The following is an 18826-nucleotide window of genomic DNA, read 5'->3' as shown; positions in this document are numbered from 1 at the left end:
CGTGGTACATAGGAAAGCATTTATTTATTTAAAGTATTTCCATGTCACTTTGCTATTCTGAAAAATCTCTTAAGCCTAGCTATTCCTAATCTGTGGTCCATGTTCTGCTAGGGGATCCTTGGATGGGTTTCAGGGGGTCTGTGAACCAGACACACACAAACAAAATAAATTTACAAAGCAATAAAATTAATTTTATTTATTTATTTGTGAGGGTCCATAGCTTTCATTAGATTCTCAAAGGATTCGTGACCCCCCAAAAAAGAACCACTGCTCTAAATGGTTTACATGTGTCTTTGAAACATCAAGTAGAGCATTACAAAACATCAAAATAAAACATTACAAGGAAATATCAAATACAAAATACAGTAAAGATCTACATTTAAAACAGCATAATGAACAGGAAGACAGAGAAGCAGCTATGTTAAACCTGAGACCTGACTATAAGGAAGAATGAACTACGCATGCGGCTTGCTTAGTGCTGTTGTGTTGGAGATCTAAGACTAGAAGGGCAATTAAGTTATACAATTCATTGCTGCAGATGGGTAACAGAGCTGCTTTACGGTGGCTGTGCACATAGCGCTGTCCCTATTGCCATTTCCAGTCCTGACCAGGCACCAGCATCAAGGTGGAGATAGGAAGGTAAATGGCAGGGAAATCTGAGCAGAAAGTGACATCCATCACTTGGAAACAACCCTGCACTCTTGCAAACATTTGGCAATGTACATGAATTTTGGGTCTGAGTTTAATAAAAGTTAGATTGGCCATATCTTAAAATAGTTTGTGTACTTGCTAAAACATTAATCAGATTTTGGAAACGTTAAATAACAAACACAACCTGGGACTTAGGCAAAGTAGTAATAAGAACAAAATATCTTTTGGGCACTCAAAGGTTAATGGTTTTAGTAAATACTAGTTAATATTTTGAAAGATTAATTGCATAAATACAGACTTTGTTCCAGTGGTTAGCTTCCAAAAATATATTAAGTTTAATGTTAGGTGACAGTGTTTATGTGGATAACACAAGGAGATCACTTACGGACAGGACAAAGAAACTGTTGACAAAAACATGTGTCAAGCTTAAACGAATTGCAGTGGTGTGATTTTTATTGTTTTTATTTTTATAGAGCTGGCACATTTTACCTGAGGAATGTTCAAGTTGATTTGACTTTCTATCAAATGCATTTAAAAATCATGATACAGGACACTATGCTTGCAGTGTGGGACATTTCTAAAAGTGTTTTTTGAGAGTACTTATTATACAGTCACAAGAGTGGCTGTATGCTATAGCCAGCATGGATTTTTCAAATTCCACAATGTTAAATTGAAAATACCCCCCATGCCATTTTGATGCTTCCCATAAGCTCATTTCAAAACAAAACCTTACAAAACTTATAGTCCTGAACTCAGAAATGCTTGCTTAACAACCCTCTAAATTTTCATGGCGATACACAAAACAGTCAAAAAGAATTGAGAGTTCAAGTGTAAAGAGAGAGAGAGAAAAAACAAACCCCTTTTGGACTTTTTTCTGTCAGAGTTCTCATAATTTGTTGAAATTAATTATAAATAAGCCGTGTTCACAGAGTACCTGTAATCCTATTACTGACCTTGCAACATACTCTGACCTTCATTTTCTGCAGTTTAAAAGTGAAAACAAATGCCTGGCTGATTTTTAATTAATTTAAGAAATTTGGCATTGGGTTGAATAATAAACTAGGGCATGCTCAGTAAGAACCAATTGTCAGTGTTGTAAAAGCCAGACTCACAGCTGCTTGGCTTGGCTAATCAGGGGGCCACACCCACACCAGACCTTGATTTCACTTGAGACAGTCATGGCTTTCCCCAAAGAATCCTGGGAAGTGTAGTTTGTGAAGGGTGCTGAGGTGAGAGTCCTGTTCCCCTGACAGAGCTCCAGTGGCCAGACTGGTTTAACAGTAAGCAGCTCTGACTGAAGCTCTGTGAGGAGAACAGGGCCTCTCCTAGCAACACTCAGCATCCTTCACCAGAGCTTGGAAGTAATTCATTACAAGTAGCAAATTACTTGTAATTCATTACTTTTTGAGGAATGAGTGGGTAATTCCTTTACATTTTGATTGTAATAGAACTAGAATTATTTTATTACTTGTGTGTAGTAATTGTAATGTTTCCAGCATTACTTTTGGGCATTAGTTGGGGGGGAAGGGAGCAGGGGAAATCTTCTGCTCCTCTGATTTGTGGATGAAAATAATGTGCCTCAAATGGAGCTTCGGTGCAGCATCACTCTTCCCTCATGCTCTGTGGGTGGGTAGGAGGCGACGAGGGAGGAGGTGGAGAGTGAGATGGGGTGGAGTGGAGAAAACAAATGTTTAAAAAAATGGATGGTGGTGGTGAAGAATGGAGTGGAGGGAAAAAGAAGCCGGAGGGCAAGAACATGGCTAAAGGAGGAGAAGGAGGCAGCAGTAGAATGAAGATAAAGAACAGTGGAGGTGAAAGATAATGTGTGTGTGTGGGTGTGTGTGTGTGCACGTGCGTACACATGGCACACAAAGTGGCCTCCACCACTCTCTCTGGCTACTGGTGCTGCATTTGCAGTATTTTAATTTTTTTTGCATATCTGGAAAATGTTTGCTTGGATGAGTGTCCCTTATTTGGTGGCGAGGCAGGGACCAGGAGGTGGTTAAGTCAGAGGATTATGCTTGCTGGCTGGGGGGGGGGCTTGCATTTGGTTTGATGTGCAAGGATCTGAGTAGTGGCCTCTGCCTCCCTTCCCACCTCCCTTACCAGTGGAGAGACCACCATTACTATCTTATGGATAAAAATAATTATTCTACTATCTCTGTATGTGTGTGTTTATTTTTAATGTTGTTTTAGGCTACTTAGATGTGCAGCAGCCAAGGACAGCATCTTGTAGGCGTTCTTTTTTAAAAAGTAACTGAGCTGTAATTGTAGTGCTTACTTTGGAGAAAAAGGCAAAGTAATCAGTTACTTTCAGAGAAATTGTAATTGTAACGGTAATTACTACTTTTTCAGGCCATGTAATTGTAACTGTAATTTATTACTTTTAAAAAGTAATCTTCCAAGCATTGCCCTTCACTAACTACACTTCCCAGGAGTCTTTGGGGACAGCCGTGACTGTCTAAGTGAAATAAAGGTCTGGTGTGGATGTGGCCAGTGACAGCTTTGGTTTAAATTTGGGTGGGAGACTATATGTGCCCGCTGTAGAATAAAAAGATGGGGGAAATGCTGAAAAACAATGATATTGTTCACAATGTTTTTCTTTTGGAAACCCTCTGCTCAGTGCCCACCCACCCAATCTCTTTCCCTCCCCCTCTCCTCCCCCTTCCTCCCTCCTCCTCCCTTCCCTGGCCCTCCCCCAGTTCAGTTTCACATATCCTAAGCATGATTGTACAGGAGTAAATCCCATTGAACTCAAAAAGCATGCAAATAATCAAACCTGCATTCCCCTCCTCCTCCCTCCTATGCCCTCCCTCTTGCCCCTTCCTTACCCCTTCCTTTGTCTCTCCCTTAGGATCTCCTATCCCAATCCCTCCTTCCCTTCCCCTCCTCCCCCTCCCCGGTCAGTTTTACCTAACTTAAGCATAATTGCATGGGAGTAAATCCCATTGAACTCAATAAGCATGCAAAAGATCAAACCTGCCCTTCCCTCCTCCCTCCAATCACCTCCCTTTTGCCCCCCCTCCCCTTACTTTACCCCTCCCTCTTCCCTTCCAATCCTCTCCTTTCCCCCTTCTGCTCCCCTGTCCCCTGCCATCCTCACCATATGCTCAGAGGCACGTTACCAAATTCTTCCAAGCTACACAGGAAGTGGATTGGACTGTAAAAGACCAACCCCAATTGTGTAGGGCAGTACAATATCACAGATAAGAGATCAGGTCTCCTGCTCCCCTGGTGCATTCACTATAGATGCCCAATCTCCCTGCTTTTTAAAGTTTGATAGAAATATCTGTTGGCTATAGGTACTTCCTTAAACTGCAAGGTTTTTTTGCCTATTAGTGATAAGGTTACTAAACATTTCTGAAGCAAAAACAGAATTTTGTTTTAAATACAAATTCAATCTGCTTCCTCTCCCACTATCAATATAATGTATACTCATCTACGGTTTTCTATTTTACATTTTATTTAGAACTAACAACAATACAATATATATGACAAAAATATAGTTAAAATGTTTATATTTACTAGAGTTGTTACTGTATTTCTTTCCTTTAAAAGTCCTTCCAATAAGTTTACATTAACTGGTAGCACACTATGTTCCTGCAGGAGCATATAATCACTACCACTTCTCAAGATCCCCTAACTCTTCTGATACAATACACTAGTGAGTGCTGTCTGTTCAGTACTTCGCTGTAGCTTTTTTATCTTTTAACATTATCATTAGTTTGATGATACTGAATCGTTCCCACGGCTTTCTAACTAAATCTAGTCTACTAATATTTTAAAAGATTACCAGAAATATATTATGCTGAGTTACTCTTGATATTCCTTTGCCTCCAGAAGATTTTGAAACTGAGGGTAAACTGATGAGATTTTTTGATCTCTGATGTCTTTACTGGGCATTAGATCCATAGCTAAAATTTTATCAGTAGTAATGGCTCTTGGTAAAGGTAAAAGATTTATGTAACTTTAAAGTTATAAATAAAATAAGTAAAAACAATTTAGTTGTCAACGAAGAGCAATAACAGTTACACTGTGTTGCATGCTGCTCCTTTTGCAATCTCTTCATATTAGTGGGATTTGGGCCAGAGTTTTTGGACAACCCCTTTCAAATCAGTTTAAGCCATGGCTGGGGAGCCTGTAGCCCTCAGACTACAACTCCCATCAGGTATGGTCATTGGCCATGGGGCTAGGATTGATGGGAGTTGATGTCCAGTATCTGGAAGGCCGAGAGCCAGTGTGGTGTAGTGGTTGTTGGATTATGACCTGGGAGACAAGGATTCAAATCCCCACACAGCCATGAAGCTCACTGGATGACCTTGGACCAATCACTGCCTCTCAGCCTCAGAGGAAGGCAATGGTAAACCCCCTCTGAATACCACTTACCATGAAAACCCTATTCGTAGGGTCTCCATACCAACCACAACAAGATTTCTGTGAGTAAGGCAGAAAAATAAGCATCTCACAACTAGTCAGGATTCCTAACCAAAAACCAAAAATATGAAAAATGAAGAAATATTTGTAGAAGCATGACTATCAAATATATTATTTACACAACCTGCAAAGATATTTATAGTGCAATTCTACGGCCACAAGTTCCCCAACTCTTGTTTAAGCCCAGAGTAGCGAACTGGGCAACCCTTTGCATGTTTCTTCAGCAATTGAGGGCCAGTGTAGAATAATAGAATAAGCATGTTGGATTGGGACTTGGGAGACACAGGTTCAAATCTCCGCTCTGCCATGAAACTCATTATGTGACCTTGGATCAGTCACTGTATCTCAGTTTAACCTACCTCACAGGATTGATGTGAGAAAAAATGAGGGAGGAAGAGAACATAAGAACATAAGAAGAGCCTGCTGGATCAGGCCAGTGGCCCATCTAGTCCAGCATCCTGTTCTCACAGTGGCCAACCAGGTGCCTGGGGGAAGCCCGCAAGCAGGACCCGAGTGCAAGAACACTCTCCCCTCCTGAGGCTTCCGGCAACTGGTTTTCAGAAGCATGCTGCCTCTGACTAGGGTGGCAGAGCACAGCCATCATGGCTAGTAGCCATTGATAGCCCTGTCCTCCATGAATTTGTCTAATCTTCTTTTAAAGCCATCCAAGCTGGTGGCCATTACTGCATCTTGTGGGAGCAAATTCCACAGTTTAACTATGCGCTGAGTAAAGAAGTACTTCCTTTTGTCTGTCCTGAATCTTCCAACATTCAGCTTCTTTGAATGTCCACGAGTTCTAGTATTATGAGAGAGGGAGAAGAACTTTTCTCTATCCACTTTCTCAATGTCATGCATAATTTTATACACTTTTATCATGTCTCCTCTGAGCCACCTTTTCTCTAAACTAAAAACCCTCAAATGCTGCAACCTTTCCTTATAAGGGAGTTGCTCCATCCCCTTGATCATTCTGGTTGCCCTCTTCAGAACCTTTTCCAACTCTATAATATCCTTTTTGAGATGAGGCGACCAGAACTGTACACAGTATTCCAAATGCGGCTGCACCATAGATTTATACAAGGGCATTATGATATCGGCTGTTTTATTTTCAATACCTTTCCTAATTATCCCTAGCATGGAATTTGCCTTTTTCACAGCTGCCGCACACTGGGTCGACATTTTCATCATGCTGTCCACTACAACCCCGAGGTCTCTCTCCTGGTCGGTCACCGCCAGTTCAGATCCCATGAGCGTATATGTGAAATTAAGATTTTTTGCTCCAATATGCATAATTTTACACTTGTTTATATTGAATTGCATTTGCCATTTTTCCGCCCATTCACTCAGTTTGGAGAGGTCTTTTTGGAGCTCTTCGCAATCCCTTTTTGTTTTAACAATCCTGAACAATTTAGTATCGTCAGCAAACTTGGCCACTTACAGGTCATTAATGAACAAGTTGAAAAGTACAGGTCCCAATACCGATCCTTGAGGGACTCCACTTTCTGCAGCCCTCCATTGGGAGAACTGTCCATTTATTCCTAGTCTCTGCTTTCTGCTTCTTAACCAATTCCTTATCCACAAAAGGAACTCTCCTCTTATTCCATGAAGTGGGTATGTCACCTTGGGCTTCTTGGAAGAAAGGTGGAATATAAATGTAATAAATAACCAAATAATAAGCCCCATTGTTTCTAGCAGAGCTTACTCACAGGTAAAAATGTAGCATTTTAGCTGGTTCTAAGTCAGTGGGTCCATCTCTCAGTAATGTCTATTTTAACTGGTTCTCCAAGGTCTCAGACAAGGTCTTCCTCAGCCTTGCTACCTGAAATCTTTCCAAAATAATTATTTTAATTTTATTTGAAAATGTCTTATCCCAATATTACTCCTTAAAGATGCCCATGGTGACCAACAGTCATACAGTCATAAAATTGCAAAAATACAATAAGCTGTAACCAGTTAGTACAAACCCAGATCAGTGAAAGCAAACTGCAGTGGTACAAAATACTCTTGTTTCCATCTTCTCTAGAGCTCTCTGCATTGTGAAAGGTTAAAACAGTCTCCCTTAGAAGAGGACGAAGGATGCTAGTCAGAACTCCTTGGGCAAGGAGTCCTATAGTCTAGGGCCACAACTGAAAAGGTTCTGGTGTTGGTGACTATCAATCTAGAAAGAGGCAGAGTGTGGTGTGGGGAGCTTGTGGGCCTCCAGATGTTATTAAGCTATAACTCCCATCAGCCCCAGTCAGCATGGCTGATGGTCAGGAATGATGAGAGTTGTAGTTTAGCAACATATAGCCCACAAGCTTCCAATAGCTTAGGTTATCAGGCAGGTCTATATGTGAGCAGCTGGTCCTTTTAAGTATTCTGGATCCAGTCTGTAGAAGCCAATAATCTTAACATTGCACTCTGGACCAGTTGTTTTCTGAGCAGTCTTTAAAGGTAGTCTCATGCAGGGCACACATTTTTGAACTTAAGCCATTCACTATCCATCAGCACTTGCCTCATAGGATTGTCAAGAGGATAAAATGAAGGAAGCGAGAATCATAGTGCACTTTGGAGGAAGAGAGGTAATACAGCCACGAGAGTGGCTATATACTATAGCCTGCTTGGATTTTTCGCATTCCGCAATGTTAAATTGAAAATACTCCCATGCCATTCTGATGCTTCCCATAAGCTATTTCAGAACAAAACCTTACAAAGCTTATAGTCCTGTACTCAGAAATGCTTGCTTAACAACCCTCTAAATTTTCATGGCAATACACAAAACAAAGAATCGAGAGATTTTTCTGTCAGTGTTCTCAAAGTTTGTTGAAATTAGTTAAAAATCAGCCATGTTCACCGAGTGCCTGTAATCCTGTTACTGAACTTGCCCCATACTCTGACCTTCATCTTTTGCAGTTTAAAAGTTTTAAATTTAATTAATTTAAGAAATTTAGCATTGAACTCAATGATAAGGTGGGGCATGCTCAGCAAGAACCAACTTTCAGTGTTCTGAAAGCCAGACTCATAGCTACTTGGCTTGGCTAATCAGGGGGCCACACCCATGCCAGACTTTTATTCCACTTGAGACAGTCACGGCTTTCCCCAAAGAATCCTGGGAAGTGTAGCTTGCGAAGGGTGCTGAGAGGAGACTCCTATTCCACTGACAGAGCTCCAGTGGTGAGAGTAGTTTAACAGTCAGCTGCTCTGATTGAAGCTCTGTGGGGAGAACAGGGTGTCTCCTAGCAACTCTCAGCATCCTTCACTAATTACACTTCCCAGGATTCTTTGGGGAAGCCATATCTGTTGGCTATAGGTACATTCTTAAACCGCAAGTTTTTTTGCCTATTAGTGAATACAAATATAATATGCATACTAAGTGGGTTCCAAGTTGGATGGATGCTGTTGGCTGTCTCTGGGGTATCACTGCAGGCTTAGCCCATCCCCCGGCTATGCCAGTGCTGCTGTTCTTCACTGCTACAATCAAGTGTACAGGAAGATGAACAGTGGACTTTACTTTGGAGTGAAAGTAGAGTGGCTCAGTGCCTGCCAGCTTATTCTGCAGCAACAGAGCACCACCGTGGTGGACTGCGGGTCCAAAGTAACTGCCACCCACCTCTTACTCATCCACTGCACTATTGATCACAGATTGGGGCGGGAATGAGGAACCAGTATTCCCAGCCAACCAGGTTCTACTTTGTTGCCACCACAGTTTACTACTACTACTACTACTACTACTACTACTGCTTCTGCTGCTTCTGCTTCTGCTTCTACTTCTTCTTTGAGCGAGAGAGAGTGTGCAAGAGAGAGAAGTGACATCACGGGGCGGGACAAAGTGACACCACAGGGGGCCAAGTGACATCACGGGGCGGGCTGAAGTGATGTCATTATGCATGATACATTAAGCATCAATCACAGTTGCTTGGCGCATACAATTCATACCAAATTAAGATAGAAATCTTAGCTACAAGATGGAGCCTGGGTAGGGGACATTTAATCTAGCCAATTCGCTTCTGGCAAAAAGGGTTCAACTGCCGCCAGGCCAGACCAGGCCTGTCACCAGAAGGCCATTGTAGGAAGAAAGGAGCCTAGTGTTGTGGAAATGTTAGGTGGGAGCACTCAGGAGTAAAGATGGATGCCCGAAGAGCTGCAATTCTAAACATACTTACTAAGGGACTAAGCCCCATAGAACTCAATAGGAGTAGTAGATAAGGTTTGGATTGTGTTGTTGATAAAGCAAAGATATCCATATCCAAGTAGGGTTGTTAACCCCCTGCCTGGAATGCCCTGCCCCTACCTTTTAACATCCAAATTTCTTTACAGATTTGACCCTTCACTTCAGAAAGAGATCTGAATAATGAGTAAGAAGATTCTGTGGCTACCCTTTTCTGTCTTGCCTGTGGGCTGCTATAAACCAATCCAATTCCAGTGAATATAATTGACAGAGAGAAAGCACACATGATTTGGTCAACCTCCATAGGCAGCGGCTTGGGAACAACAATTGCAGCCACACTTCCAAATATGTGAATTCTCTTTTACCACTATTGGGCAAGAACAAACAACAAGATGCATCAGAAGTGGGTTTAAGAAGGTTGAGCGGAGCGAATGGAACCACTGTTGTTGCTTCTATGGATAAAAAGGAGTGAGGATAAAGGTAAATGAAATTCAAATAGAAAAAGAACAAAAGACAGTGATTTCTTAAATGCAAAACCATACCAACCACAACAAGATTTCTGTGAGTAAGGCAGAAAAATAAGCATCTCACAACTAGTCAGGATTCCTAACCAAAAACCAAAAATATGAAAAATGAAGAAATATTTGTAGAAGCATGACTATCAAATATATTTATTATTTACACAACCTGCAAAGATATTTATAGTGCAATTCTACATTTATTTATTCAGAAGCAAGTCCCAGTGTATTCAGTGGGGCTTACTTAAACAGGGACAGAACTGCAACCTCAAGTGATAAGCAACTTCATTCACACAACCCAAAATTCAGAATCATGCCACTTTAAGCTGTTTTGCAGTTGCTTATACTTGTTTTTATGGTTATTGGATTTTAAAGGGATTCATTTCTTATTGTGAGCTGCCTTGGTTTCTTGTTGGGAAAATTCCCATACAGACACACACACTGGAGATATACAAATATGTACACCTCATATAATAGTTTATTGTCAAAACCAGTTGATCATTGCAGAACATTAAAAAAATAAAATCAGTATTAGTTTCCTACATAATAAAAACAGTGATACCTAAGTAAGCCCTGCCTAATTGCTTTAAAAATAGGATTGGAGGGGGAGAGAAAGATATACAACACAAGCACAATTCTTTCCTATGTTCACAATTTACAGCACAATCCTAACCATGTCTACTCAAAAGGAAATCAATGGGGTTTACTTTGGGTATGTTTACTCTGGAAAAGCAAGCACTGGCCAGGCTTGGCAACCAAGAGGTCTTCTGTATCTTTAAAAGTTGTGCAGGGCGAAGGGAGAATTCCACCTTGTGGTTTTTCCCATTACAGTGTTGCAAGAACACCTGCACTTGGCTGACTTTCTCTTCTCCTAAAGATACAGGATCAGACTCAGGCCCTGAACCTGGCAACCCTAATTAAAACAGTTGAATGGAGGGGGGTAACCCAGAATGACGAAAAAACGTAAGTAAAAAGTCACAGTTTTATTCCATTTGTGTAAATTAAAATTGTATAAAAAAAGCCCAATGCGTTTTGGCTAATCTTATATAGCCTTCATCAGGGGCTGAAAGAGACAGATATACACTGGAATCACTAAACATTCTGTGTAAACTTGTAACATACAGTTTCTATTTCTTGGAAAAGGGGGTGGGGTGCTCACATGCTTATTTTAAATTCTTTCTTCATTCAAAGTAATGATGATTCAGATTCTATTCAAAAGATTGTTGATTATTAGCAGCACGTTCGTCAGGCCGAATCTAGTGAGCTTGTTTGTTGGAAGCTGCAGAGTAAAGTATATTCCGTCTCAAATGCTCTCAGCTGGAATTTGTAATCGCTGAGTGATTGTAGCCTCTCATTTCTTAGGGATCTTGTTACAATTACGTGTATTTACAACAGGGGAAAATCTTGTATGCATGTTTATTGGAAGCTGCAGAGTAAAATATAGTTCATCTCAAATGATCTCAGTTGGAGTTTGAAATCGCTAAATAATTGCAGCCACTCTTATCTTAGGGATCTTGTTTCAATTATGTGTGTTTATAACTGGGGAAGAAAATCCAGGTGTTCATTCAGTCCACATGGGGAAAGGGCGTTTAATTTAAGGATCCATGCTATTTCTTTCCTCATGAGTATGTTGGAATTGGGTCCACGTGTTTTTTCTAAAACCCAAAAAAGAAGGTCTTTGTGGGTATGATTGCATTCTATAAAATGATTTACTAGTGGCGCGCTTCTCCTTTTACATCTGATGTTGCTTAAGTGCTCTCCAATTCTTATTTTCAGAGGTCTGCTGGTTTGGCCAACATATATTTTAGGACAACTACATTGTATAATATAAACTACATGCGGTGTATTGCATGTAGTAAAATGTGTAAGGGAATATAATTGATGGTTATTAGGCTTGATGAACTGAGCCCTTTTGGAGGTATATTTACCGTACACACAGTGGCCGCACGGATGATGTCCGATAGGTCCTGATGAACTCAAAAACAGCCTTGGTGAGTGATTGTTATCTCTGAAGTTACTCCTTACTAGTATATCTTGGATGTTTTTAGTCCTTTTAAAGGAGACCATAGGTTTGTCAGTGCAGCCGGGAATCTGTTGTATAAGGTGCCAGTGTTTTTGGATGCTATTCTGCAACCTGTTGGTGATGTTATTGTATATTAGGTTGCAGTGTATCCGTCCTGGAGTCGTACGTTGTATAGGGTGTAAAAGATCCTGGTGTTTTTGATTTAAAGCCTTCTTATAGTTGTTCCACAATCTGCTGTGGATAACCTCTCTGTACCAGTTGTTGTTTGAGGGACCTCGGGTGATATACGAAGTCTTTGTGTGAGGTACAGTTTCATTTTATTCGGAGAAATTGACTCCAAGAGGTCTTCTGTATCTTTAAAAGTTGTGCAGAGGGAAGAGAGAATTCCACCTTGTGGTTTTTCCCATTACAGTGTTGCAAGAACACCTGCACTTGGCTAACTTTCTCTTCTCCTAAAGATACAGGATCAGTCTCAGGTCCTGAACCTGGCAACCCTAGTCTCCATAAATCAGAATTGACTTGAAGGCAGACAATTCAATTTGACTCTACATTTTGGCACTATAATTCCTTGTCAATCACAGCCCTGACTTCTTATTTGCTAAAAACCTGAAAGGGCAGGGATTAGAGCAGAATTTAAAGCAACTAAGAAGTTTTGAGGGGGCGGTTGACATTTTGGTGTATATCTCTGGAACCAGACCAACTAGAAACTTATTTTTTTTTAAATGAAAGCTGAAAGTCCGGAGATTAGGGTGGCTCACCTGAATACCCAGAGGGGACCCCCAAAAACAAGAGTCTGCGGCTGAAAAACAGAGGTCTGATAACCCTATACATGAATGGTTTAATTAAATAAATAATGTAGATTGTGCCAGCTATTAAGTGAACGAGTTTTAGGGGAAAAGCATAAGATTGTTTTCAGTTGTGAATAGGGCTGCCATGTGACCTACTTTAGAGAGGACAGCTGTCTGTTTCTAGGAGCCTTCTATTTCAAGGGATCTCCCGTTCAAGTCTGGTTGAAAGACGATGAACTTTAAGAAGGAAGAATGGGAGCCTTAAATTTGCCCACCAGCTCTTAGCACAGTAGACTGAGCAGGCCCGCTGGTCACAGTTCTCTTTCCCCTGCCCCCACATGATGAGATGTATTACATTTTTATTTAAACTGCAGTAATTATTCTAAATTTGCATCTGTACATATGTATGCAAATTTTGTTAAAATAAGGGTTTCTTTTGGCAATGCATTTCTTTCTCTAAATGCACACTCTAGCTGTGAGTGGTGTGTTTGCATTTATTACTTTGGAGTTGTCTGTAAAGCCACATGGAAGGAATGTGGTCAGTTGTTCTTTGTAAGAGTGTGCTCTTTGGTTTTTCTGTAAGGTCCTAGCAACTCCTTCGTGGCCCTTCTCCCCACCACCGTGCTTTAGCAACAGATCATCTTGTTGGAAGCTTCAGCACTGTTTGGGGCATTTGCTAACTCCACAGCATAATTTGACAATTAATGCAGTAATAATAAGGGCGATGGGATGCTAAATTATTCTGTGATTCACATAGTGCAATCCTAGACATGTTTGCTTACTCTCAGGTAAGTAGGTGTAGGATTGCAACTCTTGTCTCTTTAACTACTAAAGATGAAGAGACACCCTTGTGCAGAGAGGTTTAAAAGCAGTCAGTTTTGGCTTCTATGTTTGTTTACCTCTGCTGTGGTATGGGAGGACTGTCCACTGTCTCAAAAGTTTTAGAATATATGAAAGAGTCTTGTAGAATGGATTTCAAAGCATTACACTGGTTCTGGCCACTCAAAAGGGGAGAGTGTTGACCCATGTAAACATTTTTATTAAGTTTTTCCAGGAGCGTGGATTGCATCTGTAAGGCATTTCTTGTTTTCTCAACTCTTGAAGTAGAACAGTCAAATCATATTGCACAATAGTGAATAGACTTTGAATAATATTTGATTTGGACTGCAATCCAAAACACTCTTACTACGGAGTAAGTTCAGTGGACTATAATGGGACTTATTTGCAGAGGATTACATGTTTGGTCTCTTCCATATAATTAACACTTCACCTAAACAGCAACTTCTTGAATAAAATAATGATGCTGACATCATGGGGATCTTAGTTCTTGTTGGCTAAGAATTTATACTTGTGGCTTACTCAGAGATACTGGATTTGGTGGGTTCACATTATGATGGTAAAATATGCAAGCAGAAAATAAATAACTACGCAAGTGGTTTAAATAGCATGGTAATTTTTATTGTCAGCGTGGTGGCCCTCATTAGAGGGTCTGAATGAGCCCTGTGGTTGTTGTTTGCATGAGTTAATCACTGCAACGTGGAGTAGCCCTGACCACATTCAGTCTCGCCTTTTGGTGGCAGCCACATCAATGATGACACATCATGATATCTGAATTCAGCTTTAGAGCTGATTCAGAAGATGAGCAGGGCATTGTATAGTGCAGTCCTTTAGGACTGTAGCACCTCAGGTATGCCTATGTGGGAAGCATTTGTCTTGAAACGACTCTACCTAATAATCGCCCTGCCCGTGCAAATTGAGAATGATGTACCTATCTCTCTGCCATACTAACATTGCATGTCTGGTGGAATTTGGTATGGAGGTTGCTTGTTTGAGAGTATCCCCATGCATATTTCAGTGTCTTTACTTGAATTGGCTCCTTGAGAGTTGACATCAGTGCCTGCTGCTGATTTTGGTCTCTTGTGCAGCCCTCCATGTTCTGAGACCATTTCCAAGATTTATAGCCTTTCCAAGTCAGTTGACTCTGTGATTTGGTGCTAGTACATTTGGTATTTTGGCCTTGTTTTTGTACATAATGTCATGAAGTCAGGGATTATTTATACATTTAATAGACATGTCCTGCTTTTTTAGATGACCAATAAAAATACAATTTAAAATACCCCAAATCCTTCATTAAACCAACATACAAACAACATTCAGCCCAGCATTGTCATAAAATACATAAAAACCTCATTCAGCAGCAGTCAAAGCCAGAATAGAGCAATGTACTCTATGTGGGGCTACCCTTGAAGATCATTCAGCAGCTGCAGCTAGTGCAAAATTCAGCACCTAGAATCCTGAGTAGTTCTGCAAGGTGGAGTCATATAATCACAATTTAAAGTGGCTGCCTATATGCTACAGAGCCCATTCCAAGGTATGAATGTTTGCATTATGATGCCCTAAACTACTTGGGACCTAAATATGAAGGAGAGCCTCTCCCTATACCAACCTGCCCATTCATTAAGATTTCAAGGAGAGACTCTTGTGATCCCTCTAGGAGAAGCCCATTGTGTGGTAATGTGGTATAGGCCCTTCTCTGAAGTGGCACCTTGATTATGGAATTCTCTCCCCTTTGAAGTGTGAATGATGCTATCTGATTATTTTTCAGTGCCAGATAACACAGGTCTTTGTTGGGGTGTGTGTGTTCAACTGATTTGCCAATTACATGGGGCTGCCCTTGAGGTTGGTTTGGAAGCTTCAGCTAGTGTAAAATGTGGTGGAGCGACTTCTCACTGGGGCAGGGTATCACTAACATGTCACCCTGCTGCTGAAAGAATTGCACTGACTTCCCATTAGCTAAGGTTCTGATTTTGGTGTACAAAGCCCTATACAGCTTGGGACAAGGATCCCTGAAAGATGGTCTTACCGCTTATATACCCAGTTGATCGCTACTCTCTGCAGATGAGGGCCTCTTGCATATGCCAAGGAGGCCCATTCTGCACAACATAGGAAACGGATGTTTAGTGTAGTGGCACCTACCCTTTGGAATTCCCTCCCCTTAAATATTAGACAGGCACCATCTCTGTTATCTTTTTGGCACCTACTGGAGACCTTTCCCTTTCAACAAGCCTTTTAAGTAGAGACCTTGTTCCAATCTGCGTCTGTGTTGAATTTGCTTTTTAAGATGTTTTTAAAGCTTTAAAAATTTGGTCTTAATATATTTTAAAGCCTGCTTTTATGATGATTTAGAATGTTTTTAGTGTTGTTTCTCCCACAGGGAGGAAGGGTAGGATATAAATTTAACAAATAATAATAAATAAATAAATTATAAAAATGTTGATGCCTGTTAGTTGTATTATTGTATTGTCGCATTGTGTTTTAATTGAGTTAATTGTAGATGATTTTATGGTGTTGTCTTTATAATTGATATTGTTGTTTTTTACTCTGTGACACACCCTGGAACTAGGAACTGATTTGTTTAATAGTAATAAACAGCAGAATGAGAGACAGGTTGTAAAAAAAAAAACTCCAAAAACAAAAATTGGTTATTAAAAAAAACATACAAGAAAGTTTTAGATGGCAGCTTTCTTGCACCATAACGTAATTTTTGCAGTTATCTTTAAGGTGAGATACACAGAATTGCTTTATGACTATGTCCAATATGATGATTGTCTGCTGGATCAAATATTGAATTGGATAGTGGCTGGAGAACCCAAAGAGTGCTGGATACATTGAGCTAGACTGCCCTAGATAGCTATGTAAGTTAGTTGCCAAATGTCAACCCATGGGAAGAAAGGAGTTAGAGGAAGATGACCTGTAAAATCAGGAATTTAGCTGCACCCTCTACACTGAGATTTATCAGAGTTTGTAAATGTGCTATTAATTATGGCACAATTGAAGCATACCTTTTTTTAAAAAAAAACAAACCTCTCTAGTTCCATATGGGGCAGCTAAATTATTAGGACTGCAATCCACATCTGCACAGTCCTTCTGACTGCTGGAATCCTGTGGCAGATGGAGGCAATAATGGGGCCAGCAGCATGTGCTTTGCTTAATATGCTGCACATGGCACCATACTGGTATACGGTTACTCTACACCATGGTATAACCTTCTATTTTTCAGGAAAAAAATAAGAAGCTCCAATGATACAGATTGGCTCTAAAGGGTTCAATGGCGAACCTCATGGAAATGGATGGAGAGCAATGCTCTTTTAGTCTTTCAAGGAGGAACTGTCTACATATGTAGTACAGGGATGGGGAACCTGTGACCCTCCAGATGTTGTTGGACTGCAGTTTCCATCACCATTGGCCATGCTGGCTGGGACTGATAGGCCACAGGTTCCCTGTTCCTGATGCAGAGCATTCAATATTGGCAGTCTTGATTCCTCCAAGCCCACCTGCTTCCCTTCTTACTTAGAACCAGTCCAGGTGATTCCTCATCCTTAGTCTCAGTTTTCCCCTTGTATAACTCATCAGGGAGAAGGATGGGACAAAACTATGATTAGTTGGCTCTGCCTATCATTGGCGCTGGCTCCACCTACTGTTGGATTCCCTGCCTTCCGCCCCACTAGTCTCAATGGACATCAGCTACCACTGAACATGGAAATACAGCACTTGGCATAATGTGCTTTTCAGACTGCTTGATGGCTCTTTGTGAACTATGCGTTGCTATCTTCATTAGCGTATAAAGGCTTCCTTTTTATGTTGGATATCTGAAGGAATTGCTCATGGTTTCACTAAGTATCTTGTCCTTTCTTGTGAATTTTAGCTATAAAGTGGTATATAAGCTTCCTGAAAGCTGGGATTGTGTGCATCTATAAGCAATTGTCCAAAATGTTTCAGCAGCTGAAGATCATGTTGTCAAATTAGCTTTCTAGCCTGTGTCGGTCCTTTCTTTCAAAATGTACAATTGTTCTCAAGTTCTGCAACAATTGGCAGCCTAACAATTCTCACATTGAGCCTCTGTAAGTTATTTTTGCTGTGGGTGTATTTACGAAATGTCAAATGTTGGGCTTCTTTCACAATTATTTGGATTGGTCTGAGATCAAGTTTAATTCTGAACTAGCTATGAGAAGTGTTTCAGCAAATCCACTTGTTTTATTTTTAAAAAACTTTGTGTGAGGTGTAGATAGAATTTAATAGAATTTAAGAATGTGTTGACTTTGACTTCCTTTTTAGTAACAGGGACGATGCCAGTTTCTAACAACAGTACAAAAATGTATCTACTCTTTTTAGCTACACAGATCTGTCATGGCAAATGGAAAGGTCAAGTACCATTAAGTAAATATGGGGATATAGAATTAACAAAAAAGTCAGAAAATGGAATCTCCCCTTTTCTTTGGTAATATCTTTGTATTGATATGAGATTATGATTTAAATGTTGAACTTCCTTAAGAGTGCACTTACATTCATGCCTCCTCAGTAAGTGCCATTTACTTCAATGGGGTTTACTCCCATGGATGTGGATATACAACTGCAGCCAAAGAAGGCAAGAATCAAGGAAGCAATTTAGGGGGGAGGGAAATTAATTGGATGCTATCAGAAGAGTAATTTTAAATTTAGTTTGGAAATTTGATTTCCTTTAACAGGAAAAGAATAATTCTGGTATTGTTTTAAAATGTTACTTTGTGAAATGTACCTCATGGAAAAGAGGAATATAGACTGTCTCATTAAAAACAGGATATCTCTTAATAGCCAGGTTTAAATATACAGATTTTCCTCCCCCCCCCCCCGGCTTCCTTTTCCTTGTGCAAGTAAATGCAGAAGAAATATGGTTAGGCTCAGCTGAAGTTGGTCCATTAATTTGGAGCTGATCATGCCAAATTAAGCATTTGAGTCCTATTGATTTCAGGGATGGGGCGATAATGAAACATGTATTGTGTGAATAGGGCCTCAGTGTTGTCTGCAACATGTGCATAGTTATAGTTTTAATGCAGAAGCCTTTGCCATAGTCAAGGACAGATGTGTACTTGTTTTGTGGTGCATGTACCGTGCATAATGTGTCATGTATCCATCTACATCTACAGCAAGTGTGCCACATGAAAAGCTAATCAAGTATCTGTGCCACATGTTAATGTTAAGGCATGTTACTCTGGCCAGTTCTCCAGAATGGGCACCAGCCTGAGCAAAGGTACTCCTGGCCACAGCTGTCCATGAGCATCCAGAAGCAATGCCTGAACTGTGAACTTGATCCTGTAGTGTAGAGGCTATGACGGGGTCTGAGTTAAGCAACGCGTAAGGCAGCATTCTTTGTTCCATGTACACAACCTTGTTCCTATTAAAATGTAAGAGCTTAATCCAGTCCCATTGTGTGTTCATTCTGGGACTACTG

At 40.5% G+C, this 18826-nt stretch overlaps 1 protein-coding gene across 6 annotated transcripts in view; it reads left to right on the top strand.

The window, feature by feature from the left end:
- INPP5A (inositol polyphosphate-5-phosphatase A) overlaps nucleotides 1-18826 on the top strand; it is a 390659-nt gene that overhangs the window by 35992 nt on the left and 335841 nt on the right. Inside the window, exons 2-3 of one of the 6 annotated variants that reach the window (XM_061635628.1) lie at nucleotides 9379-9709; nucleotides 10625-10710. The exons of 2 other annotated variants lie outside the window; for them this stretch is intronic. Coding sequence is in view for 2 of the 4 variants with exons in the window: in XM_061635626.1 (XP_061491610.1) it covers nucleotides 11718-11738 (21 nt within the window). In the remaining 2 variants the exon portion in view is untranslated. Of the gene's footprint in view, nucleotides 1-9378; nucleotides 9710-10624; nucleotides 10711-11621; nucleotides 11739-13313; nucleotides 13347-18826 lie in introns of those variants that run through there. 3 more of the 6 variants (XM_061635629.1, XM_061635626.1, XM_061635627.1) reach the window with 3 other exon arrangements.

This window comes from Rhineura floridana, chromosome 7 (genome assembly GCF_030035675.1).
Source record: "Rhineura floridana isolate rRhiFlo1 chromosome 7, rRhiFlo1.hap2, whole genome shotgun sequence".
Classification (NCBI taxonomy): Eukaryota; Metazoa; Chordata; class Lepidosauria; order Squamata; family Rhineuridae; genus Rhineura; species Rhineura floridana.
Note: the sequence above shows the minus strand (reverse complement) of the source record. Positions and strands in the feature narration are given on the sequence as shown.